Source organism: Oncorhynchus masou, chromosome 24 (assembly GCF_036934945.1).
Source record: "Oncorhynchus masou masou isolate Uvic2021 chromosome 24, UVic_Omas_1.1, whole genome shotgun sequence".
NCBI classification, from domain to species: Eukaryota; Metazoa; Chordata; class Actinopteri; order Salmoniformes; family Salmonidae; genus Oncorhynchus; species Oncorhynchus masou.
The window spans coordinates 9,541,302-9,552,064 of record NC_088235.1 but is presented as its reverse complement, the minus strand read 5'-3'; the positions used below and the strand labels follow the sequence as shown (position 1 = coordinate 9,552,064).

General features: G+C 49.0%; 2 protein-coding genes across 2 annotated transcripts in view; one reads left to right on the top strand and one right to left on the bottom strand.

Moving 5' to 3' along the window:
* LOC135513383 (dedicator of cytokinesis protein 1-like) overlaps positions 1 to 10,763 on the bottom strand; it is a 1,066,221-nt gene that overhangs the window by 440,728 nt on the left and 614,730 nt on the right.
* The window catches only part of LOC135511833 (dedicator of cytokinesis protein 1-like), a 513,132-nt gene continuing 511,386 nt past the window's right edge, over positions 9,018 to 10,763 (top strand). The window contains exons 1-2 of the mRNA XM_064933315.1: positions 9,018 to 9,112; positions 9,243 to 9,315. Of these exons, the coding sequence (XP_064789387.1) occupies positions 9,020 to 9,112; positions 9,243 to 9,315 (166 nt within the window). The 5' untranslated portion in view covers positions 9,018 to 9,019. The remainder of the gene's footprint in view (positions 9,113 to 9,242; positions 9,316 to 10,763) is intronic.

Sequence of the window (10,763 nt, the reverse complement as noted above, 5' to 3'; positions counted from 1 at the left end):
TTGTTTGAGGCCTGACTCTGTGGTTCCTCTGTCTGACTCTGTGGTTCCTCTGTCTGACTGTGGTTCCTCTGTCTGACTGTGGTTCCTCTGTCTGACTGTGGTTCCTCTGTCTGACTGTGGTTCCTCTGTGATTCCTCTGTCTGACTGTGGTTCCTCTGTGGTTCCTCTGTCTGACTGTGGTTCCTCTGTCTGACTCTGTGGTTCCTCTGTCTGACTCTGTGGTTCCTCTGTCTGACTGTGGTTCCTCTGTCTGACTCTGTGGTTCCTCTGTCTGACTCTGTGGTTCCTCTGGCTGACTCTGTGGTTCCTCTGTCTGACTGTGGTTCCTCTGTCTGACTGTGGTTCCTCTGGCTGACTCTGTGGTTCCTCTGGCTGACTCTGTGGTTCCTCTGTCTGACTCTGTGGTTCCTCTGTCTGACTCTGTGGTTCCTCTGTCTGACTCTGTGGTTCCTCTGTCTGACTTTGTGGTTCCTCTGGCTGACTCTGTGGTTCCTCTGGCTGACTCTGTGGTTCCTCTGTCTGACTGTGGTTCCTCTGTCTGACTGTGGTTCCTCTGTCTGACTCTGTGGTTCCTCTGGCTGACTCTGTGGTTCCTCTGTCTGACTCTGTGGTTCCTCTGTCTGACTCTGTGGGTCCTCTGGCTGACTGTGGTTCCTCTGGCTGACTCTGTGGTTCCTCTGGCTGACTCTGTGGTTCCTCTGGCTGACTCTGTGGTTCCTCTGGCTGACTCTGTGGTTCCTCTGGCTGACTCTGTGGTTCCTCTGGCTGACTCTGTGGTTCCTCTGGCTGACTCTGTGGTTCCTCTGTCTGACTGTGGGTCCTCTGTCTGACTGTGGTTCCTCTGTCTGACTGTGGTTCCTCTGTCTGATTGTGTGGTTCCTCTGTCTGACTCTGTGGTTCCTCTGTCTGACTGTGGTTCCTCTGTCTGACTGTGGTTCCTCTGTCTGACTGTGGTTCCTCTGGCTGACTGTGGTTCCTCTGTCTGACTGTGGTTCCTCTGTCTGACTGTGGTTCCTCTGGCTGACTGTGTGGTTCCTCTGTCTGACTGTGGTTCCTCTGGCTGACAGTGGTTCCTCTGTCTGACTGTGGTTCCTCTGTCTGACTGTGGTTCCTCTGTGGTTCCTCTGTCTGACTCTGTGGTTCCTCTGTCTGACTGTGGGTCCTCTGTCTGACTGTGGTTCCTCTGGCTGACTCTGTGGTTCCTCTGGCTGACTCTGTGGTTCCTCTGTCTGACTCTGTGGTTCCTCTGTCTGACTGTGGTTCCTCTGTCTGACTTTGTGGTTCCTCTGGCTGACTCTGTGGTTCCTCTGGCTGACTCTGTGGTTCCTCTGTCTGACTGTGGTTCCTCTGTCTGACTTTGTGGTTCCTCTGTCTGACTGTGGTTCCTCTGGCTGACTCTGTGGTTCCTCTGGCTGACTCTGTGGTTCCTCTGGCTGACTCTGTGGTTCCTCTGTCTGACTCTGTGGTTCCTCTGGCTGACTCTGTGGTTCCTCTGTCTGACTGTGGGTCCTCTGTCTGACTGTGGTTCCTCTGTCTGACTGTGGTTCCTCTGTCTGATTGTGTGGTTCCTCTGTCTGACTGTGTGGTTCCTCTGTGGTTCCTCTGTCTGACTGTGGTTCCTCTGTCTGACTGTGGTTCCTCTGTCTGACTGTGGTTCCTCTGTCTGACTGTGGTTCCTCTGTCTGACTGTGTGGTTCCTCTGTCTGACTGTGTGGTTCCTCTGGCTGACTGTGTGGTTCCTCTGGCTGACTGTGGTTCCTCTGTCTGACTGTGGTTCCTCTGTCTGACTGTGGTTCCTCTGGCTGACTGTGTGGTTCCTCTGTCTGACTGTGGTTCCTCTGGCTGACAGTGGTTCCTCTGGCTGACAGTGGTTCCTCTGTCTGACTGTGGTTCCTCTGTCTGACTGTGGTTCCTCTGTGGTTCCTCTGTCTGACTCTGTGGTTCCTCTGTCTGACTGTGGTTCCTCTGTCTGACTGTGGTTCCTCTGTCTGACTGTGGTTCCTCTGTCTGACTCTGTGGTTCCTCTGTCTGACTCTGTGGTTCCTCTGTCTGACTCTGTGGTTCCTCTGGCTGACTCTGTGGTTCCTCTGTCTGACTGTGGTTCCTCTGTCTGACTGTGTGGTTCCTCTGTCTGACTGTGTGGTTCCTCTGTCTGACTGTGGTTGCTCTGTGGTTCCTCTGTCTGACTGTGGTTCCTCTGTCTGACTGTGGTTCCTCTGTCTGACTGTGGTTCCTCTGTCTGACTGTGGTTCCTCTGGCTGACTGTGGTTCCTCTGTCTGACTTTGTGGTTCCTCTGGCTGACTGTGTGGTTCCTCTGTCTGACTGTGGGTCCTCTGTGGTTCCTCTGTCTGACTGTGGTTCCTCTGTCTGACTGTGGTTCCTCTGTCTGACTGTGGTTCCTCTGTCTGACTGTGGTTCCTCTGTCTGACTCTGTGGTTCCTCTGTCTGACTCTGTGGTTCCTCTGTCTGACTCTGTGGTTCCTCTGTCTGACTCTGTGGTTCCTCTGTCTGACTGTGGTTCCTCTGTCTGACTGTGGTTCCTCTGGCTGACTCTGTGGTTCCTCTGTCTGACTGTGGTTCCTCTGTCTGACTGTGGTTCCTCTGTCTGACTCTGTGGTTCCTCTGTCTGACTCTGTGGTTCCTCTGTCTGACTCTGTGGTTCCTCTGTCTGACTGTGGTTCCTCTTCTCTGACTGTGGTTCCTCTGTCTGACTGTGGTTCCTCTGGCTGACTGTGGTTCCTCTGGCTGACTGTGGTTCCTCTGGCTGACTCTGTGGTTCCTCTGGCTGACTCTGTGGTTCCTCTGGCTGACTCTGTGGTTCCTCTGTCTGACTCTGTGGTTCCTCTGTCTGACTCTGTGGTTCCTCTGTCTGACTGTGGGTCCTCTGTGGTTCCTCTGTCTGACTGTGGTTCCTCTGTCTGAATCTGTGGTTCCTCTGTCTGACTGTGGTTCCTCTGTCTGACTGTGGTTCCTCTGTCTGACTGTGGTTCCTCTGTCTGACTGTGGTTCCTCTGTCTGACTCTGTGGTTCCTCTGTCTGACTGTGGTTCCTCTGTCTGACTGTGGTTCCTCTGTCTGACTGTGGTTCCTCTGTCTGACTCTGTGGTTCCTCTGTCTGACTGTGGTTCCTCTTCTCTGACTGTGGTTCCTCTGTCCGACTGTGGTTCCTCTGTCCGACTGTGGTTCCTCTGGCTGACTCTGTGGTTCCTCTGGCTGACTCTGTGGTTCCTCTGTCTGACTCTGTGGTTCCTCTGTCTGACTCTGTGGTTCCTCTGTCTGACTCTGTGGTTCCTCTGTCTGACTCTGTGGTTCCTCTGTCTGACTGTGGGTCCTCTGTGGTTCCTCTGTCTGACTGTGGTTCCTCTGTCTGACTGTGGTTCCTCTGTCTGACTGTGGTTCCTCTGTCTGACTGTGGTTCCTCTGTCTGACTGTGGTTCCTCTGTCTGACACTGTGGTTCCTCTGTCTGACTCTGTGGTTCCTCTGTCTGACTCTGTGGTTCCTCTGTCTGACTCTGTGGTTCCTCTGTCTGACTCTGTGGTTCCTCTGTCTGACTCTGTGGTTCCTCTGGCTGACTGTGGTTCCTCTGGCTGACTCTGTGGTTCCTCTGTCTGACTGTGGTTCCTCTGTCTGACTGTGGTTCCTCTGTCTGACTGTGGTTCCTCTGTCTGACTGTGTGGTTCCTCTGTCTGACTCTGTGGTTCCTCTGTCTGACTCTGTGGTTCCTCTGTCTGACTCTGTGGTTCCTCTGTCTGACTCTGTGGTTCCTCTGTCTGACTCTGTGGTTCCTCTGTCTGACTCTGTGGTTCCTCTGTCTGACTCTGTGGTTCCTCTGTCTGACTGTGGTTTCTCTGTCTGACTCTGTGGTTTCTCTGTCTGACTCTGTGGTTTCTCTGTCTGACTCTGTGGTTCCTCTGTCTGACTCTGTGGTTCCTCTGTCTGACTCTGTGGTTCCTCTGTCTGACTCTGTGGTTCCTCTGTCTGACTCTGTGGTTCCTCTGTCTGACTGTGGTTCCTCTGGCTGACTCTGTGGTTCCTCTGGCTGACTGTGGTTCCTCTGTCTGACTCTGTGGTTCCTCTGTCTTTATATTATGTCTTTGTAAAACGAATACTCTTGCAAGTAACGTGTGTGTGTGTGTGTGTGTGTCTGGAGGAGGTTGAGGGACCACTGACCTGGTTGATAGAGAACCTCCCTCCCTCCCTCCATCCCTCCCCCTCATCCCTTTCGTCCCTCCCCTCCCCCACCACGGAGGGCATAGTGGTTTACAGCGAGGCCCTGACCCACCGCAGGGATCCACTGGGTGAAGATAATGACTTGTCTGGACCAGTAGCACCAGCTGGTCTCTCCAGCAACACATGTACACACACACACACGTACACACGCACACCACACACACACACACACCACACACAGACACACACACACTGCAGTGGTCAGTTTAATATTTAATTTCTAATTTCTTTCTAATTAAGCAGGGTGTTTTCAGGGGACTTGGGTTGGTGGACAGACTGGCTGGAGTTCCTGCTTTATATTAACACAGCCTTAAGCTGATGATACTGGCCCCATGGCCTCTATAGGTCAGTTAGTAGAACATGGTCCTCTATAGGTCAGTTAGTAGAACATGGTCCGCTATAGGTCAGTTAGTAGAACATGGTCCTCTATAGGTCAGTTAGTAGAACATGGTCCGCTATAGGTCAGTTAGTAGAACATGGGCCTCTATAGGTCAGTTAGTAGAACATGGTCCGCTATAGGTCAGTTAGTAGAACATGGTCCTCTATAGGTCAGTTAGTAGAACATGGTCCTCTATAGGTCAGTTAGTAGAACATGGTCCTCTATAGGTCAGTTAGTAGAACATGGTCCTCTATAGGTCAGTTAGTAGAACATGGTCCGCTATAGGTCAGTTAGTAGAACATGGTCCTCTATAGGTCAGTTAGTAGAACATGGTCCTCTGTAGTTCAGTTAGTAGAACATGGTCCTCTGTAGTTCAGTTAGTAGAACATGGTCCTCTATAGGTCAGTTAGTAGAACATGGGCCTCTATAGGTCAGTTAGTAGAACATGGTCCTCTATAGGTCAGTTAGTAGAACATGGGCCTCTATAGGTCAGTTAGTAGAACATGGTCCTCTATAGGTCAGTTAGTAGAACATGGTCCTCTATAGGTCAGTTAGTAGAACATGGGCCTCTCTAGGTCAGTTAGTAGAACATGGTCCGCTATAGGTCAGTTAATAGAACATGGTCCTCTGTAGGTCAGTTAATAGAACATGGTCCTCTGTAGGTCAGTTAATAGAACATGGTCCTCTATAGGTCAGTTAATAGAACATGGTCCGCTATAGGTCAGTTAATAGAACATGGTCCTCTATAGGTCAGTTAATAGAACATGGTCCTCTATAGGTCAGTTAATAGAACATGGTCCTCTGTAGGTCAGTTAGTAGAACATGGTCCGCTATAGGTCAGTTAGTAGAACATGGTCCTCTATAGGTCAGTTAATAGAACATGGTCCTCTATAGGTCAGTTAATAGAACATGGTCCTCTGTAGGTCAGTTAGTAGAACATGGTCCGCTATAGGTCAGTTAGTAGAACATGGTCCTCTATAGGTCAGTTAGTAGAACATGGTCCGCTATAGGTCAGTTAGTAGAACATGGGCCTCTATAGGTCAGTTAGTAGAACATGGTCCTCTATAGGTCAGTTAGTAGAACATGGTCCTCTATAGGTCAGTTAGTAGAACATGGGCCTCTCTAGGTCAGTTAGTAGAACATGGTCCGCTATAGGTCAGTTAATAGAACATGGTCCTCTATAGGTCAGTTAATATAACATGGTCCTCTGTAGCTCAGTTAATAGAACATGGTCCTCTATAGGTCAGTTAATAGAACATGGTCCGCTATAGGTCAGTTAGTAGAACATGGTCCGCTATAGGTCAGTTAATAGAACATGGTCCTCTGTAGGTCAGTTAATAGAACATGGTCCTCTATAGGTCAGTTAATAGAACATGGTCCGCTATAGGTCAGTTAATAGAACATGGTCCTCTATAGGTCAGTTAATATAACATGGTCCTCTGTAGCTCAGTTAATAGAACATGGTCCTCTATAGGTCAGTTAATAGAACATGGTCCGCTATAGGTCAGTTAGTAGAACATGGTCCGCTATAGGTCAGTTAGTAGAACATGGTCCTCTATAGGTCAGTTAATAGAACATGGTCCTCTATAGGTCAGTTAATAGAACATGGTCCTCTGTAGGTCAGTTAATAGAACATGGTCCTCTGTAGGCCAGTTAGTAGAACATGGTCCTCTGTAGTTCAGTTAGTAGAACATGGTCCTCTGTAGTTCAGTTAATAGAACATGGTCCTCTGTAGTTCAGTTAGTAGAACATGGTCCTCTGTAGGTCAGTTAATAGAACATGGTCCTCTGTAGTTCAGTTAGTAGAACATGGTCCTCTGTAGTTCAGTTAATAGAACATGGTCCTCTGTAGGTCAGTTAATAGAACATGGTCCTCTGTAGGTCAGTTAATAGAACATGGTCCTCTATAGGTCAGTTAATAGAACATGGTCCGCTATAGGTCAGTTAATAGAACATGGTCCTCTATAGGTCAGTTAATAGAACATGGTCCGCTATAGGTCAGTTAATAGAACATGGTCCTCTATAGGTCAGTTAATAGAACATGGTCCGCTATAGGTCAGTTAATAGAACATGGTCCGCTATAGGTCAGTTAGTAGAACATGGTCCTCTATAGGTCAGTTAATAGAACATGGTCCTCTATAGGTCAGTTAATAGAACATGGTCCTCTGTAGGTCAGTTAATAGAACATGGTCCTCTATAGGTCAGTTAATAGAACATGGTCCGCTATAGGTCAGTTAGTAGAACATGGTCCGCTATAGGTCAGTTAGTAGAACATGGTCCTCTATAGGTCAGTTAATAGAACATGGTCCTCTGTAGTTCAGTTAGTAGAACATGGTCCTCTGGTAGGCCAGTTAGTAGAACATGGTCCTCTGTAGTTCAGTTAGTAGAACATGGTCCTCTGTAGTTCAGTTAATAGAACATGGTCCTCTGTAGTTCAGTTAGTAGAACATGGTCCTCTGTAGGTCAGTTAATAGAACATGGTCCTCTGTAGTTTAGTTAGTAGAACATGGTCCTCTGTAGTTCAGTTAATAGAACATGGTCCTCTGTAGGCCAGTTAGTAGAACATGGTCCTCTGTAGGTCAGTTAATAGAACATGGTCCTCTGTAGTTCAGTTAGTAGAACATGGTCCTCTGTAGGCCAGTTAGTAGAACATGGTCCTCTGTAGTTCAGTTAGTAGAACATGGTCCTCTGTAGTTCAGTTAATAGAACATGGTCCTCTGTAGTTCAGTTAGTAGAACATGGTCCTCTGTAGGTCAGTTAATAGAACATGGTCCTCTGTAGTTCAGTTAGTAGAACATGGTCCTCTGTAGTTCAGTTAGTAGAACATGGTCCTCTGTAGTTCAGTTAGTAGAACATGGTCCTCTATAGGTCAGTTAGTAGAACATGGTCCGCTATAGGTCAGTTAGTAGAACATGGTCCTCTATAGGTCAGTTAGTAGAACATGGTCCTCTGTAGGTCAGTTAGTAGAACATGGTCCTCTGTAGTTCAGTTAGTAGAACATGGTCCTCTGTAGTTCAATTAGTAGAACACGGTCCTCTGTAGTTCAGTTAGTAGAACACGGTCCTCTGTAGTTGAGTTAGTAGGACATGGTCCTCTGTAGTTCAGTTAGTAGAACATGGTCCTCTGTAGTTCAGTTAATAGAACATGGTCCTCTGTAGGTCAGTTAGTAGAACATGGTCCTCTGTAGTTCAGTTAGGTGAACATGGTCCTCTGTAGGTCAGTTAGTAGAACATGGTCCTCTGTAGGTCAGTTAGTAGAACATGGTCCTCTGTAGTTCAGTTAATAGAACATGGTCCTCTGTAGGTCAGTTAGTAGAACATGGTCCTCTGTAGTTCAGTTAGGTGAACATGGTTCTCTGTAGGTCAGTTAGTAGAACGCGGTCCTCTGTAGTTCAGTTAGTAGAACATGGTCCTCTGTAGGTCAGTTAGTAGACCACGGTCCTCAGTTGGTCAGTTAGTAGAACACGGTCCTCTGTAGTTCAGTTAATAGAACATGGTCCTCTGTAGGTCAGTTAGTAGAACATGGTCATCTGTAGTTCAGTTAGGTGAACATGGTTCTCTGTAGGTCAGTTAGTAGAACGCGGTCCTCTGTAGTTCAGTTAGTAGAACATGGTCCTCTGTAGGTCAGTTAGTAGAACACGGTCCTCAGTTGGTCAGTTAGTAGAACACGGTCCTCTGTAGTTCAGTTAGTAGAACATGATCCTCTGTAGTTCAGTTAGTAGAACATGGTCCTCTGTAGTTCAGTTAGTAGAACATGGTCCTCTGTAGTTCAGATGGTAGAACATGGTCCTCTGTAGTTAGTAGAACATGGCTCCAGGTCCTCTGTAGTTCAGTTAGTAGAACATGGTCCTCTGTAGTTCAGTTGGTAGAACATGGTCCTCTGTAGTTCAGTTAGTAGAACATGGTCCTCTGTAGGTCAGTTAGTAGAACATGGTCCTCTGTAGTTCAGTTAGTAGAACATGGTCCTCTGTAGTTCAGTTAGTAGAACATGGTCCTCTGTAGGTCAGTTAGTAGAACATGGTCCTCTGTAGGTCAGTTGGTAGAACATGGTCCTCTGTAGTTCAGTTAGTAGAACATGGTCCTCTATAGGTCAGTTAGTAGAACATGGTCCTCTGTAGGTCAGTTAGTAGAACATGGTCCTCTGTAGTTCAGTTGGTAGAACATGGTCCTCTGTAGTTCAGTTGGTAGAACATGGTCCTCTGTAGTTCAGTTAGTAGAACATGGTCCTCTGTAGTTCAGTTAGTAGAACATGGCTTTTACAATATAGTGGTTTGATTCCCGGGACCACCCTTATGTATAATGTACGGATAACTTTAAGTTGCTTTGGATTAAAGCTTCTGCTAAATGGTATTTATTATTATATTAAAATTCACTCTCCATTTCCACCTTTCTCTCTCTCTTTCAGAACGTGATGTTCCCTGGTGCTGGAGACGAGGGCATCTTGGAGTACAAGTCTGTCATCTACTACCAGATCAAACAGCCACGCTGGTTTGAAACCATCAAGGTTTGTCTGTCTTATTTCCTTTTGTTTTTGTGAGTGTGTGTGTGTGTACATGTACATGTGTGTACTTTAATTTGAGATGCATTGAGTTTCATTTAGCTGTCTGTCTCCTGTCTTACTGTTGAACCTCCAGGTTGCCATCCCTATTGAAGACGTGAACCGAAGTCACCTGCGATTCACCTTCCGTCACCGATCATCTCAAGAATGTAAGTACAAATGTGAATGTTTTTAAGGTCTTTTCTGACTTTATTTAACTGAGATAGAGAGGAAGACAGTGGGGAAAGATGGAGAGGATGACAGTGGGGAAAGATGGAGGGGATGACAGTGGGGAAAGATGGAGAGGGGATGGCAGTGGGGAAAGATGGAGAGGGGATGACAGTGGGGAGAGATGGAGAGGGGATGACAGTGGGGAAAGATGGAGAGGGGATGACAGTGGGGGAAAGATGGAGAGGGGATGACAGTGGAGGAAAGATGGAGAGGGGATGACGGTGGGGAAAGATGGAGAGGGGATGACAGTGGGGAAAGATGGAGGTAACTTTGATCACTAGGCCACAAGCACAAATTTAAATTCATGGACCACTAGACCACCCTAGGCCATGAGCACAAATATAAATTCATAATTTAGACCACAAGGCTACGAGCACAAATGTAAATTCATACAATTATTCAGACAATGAATTCATAAATACTAAGCAATTGGCTCCTAACCTGTCCCCAGTCGTCCAAGTCAAGCAGACTGGGTCCTGGCCCTACATCCTGGCACTCATAGGGAACAGGAGGCCATTTAGGACACAAGCTCTGGTCAGTTCACCCTGTGTCACTTTAATTCTGGAATGAAATTCCTCTACATAAATGAGATTCATGTAATACTGTTGGAATGGCCGGGCTGGCTGTCGGAGGGTCCCGGGCTGGCTGTCAGTGGGTCCCGGGCTGGCTGTCGGAGGGTCCCGGGCTGGCTGTCGGAGGGTCCCGGGCTGGCTGTCGGAGGGTCCCGGGCTGGCTGTCGGAGGGTCCCGGGCTGGCTGTCGGAGGGTCCCGGGCTGGCTGTCGGAGGGTCCCGGGCTGGCTGTCGGAGGGTCCCGGGCTGGCTGTCGGAGGGTCCCGGGCTGGCTGTCGGAGGGTCCCGGGCTGGCTGTCGGAGGGTCCCGGGCTGGCTGTCGGAGGGTCCCGGGCTGGCTGTCGGAGGGCCCCGGGCTGGCTGTCGGTGGGCCCCGGGCTGGCTGTCGGAGGGTCCCGGGCTGGCTGTCGGAGGGTCCCGGGCTGGCTGTCGGAGGGTCCCGGGCTGGCTGTCGGAGGGCCCCGGGCTGGCTGTCGGAGGGCCCCGGGCTGGCTGTCGGAGGGCCCCGGGCTGTCTGTCGGTGGGTCCCGGGCTGGCTGTCGGAGGGTCCCGGGCTGGCTGTCGGAGGGTCCCGGGCTGGCTGTCGGAGGGCCCCGGGCTGGCTGTCGGAGGGTCCCGGGCTGGGAGAATTAAATGCCTGTAACTGCTCATTTGTATGTTGTAAAGGCGTCCACCTGGCTGAAGGGACTCCATTCTAAATGTATGTATTTATTTTTGTTAGTGTTTTTAATGTTTATGGGTGTGGAACAGGGCTGAGGAAGCCTGTCCTGGCAGCCTTGTTGCTCCATCTGCTCGCCTCATGGTGTATTATTGGTT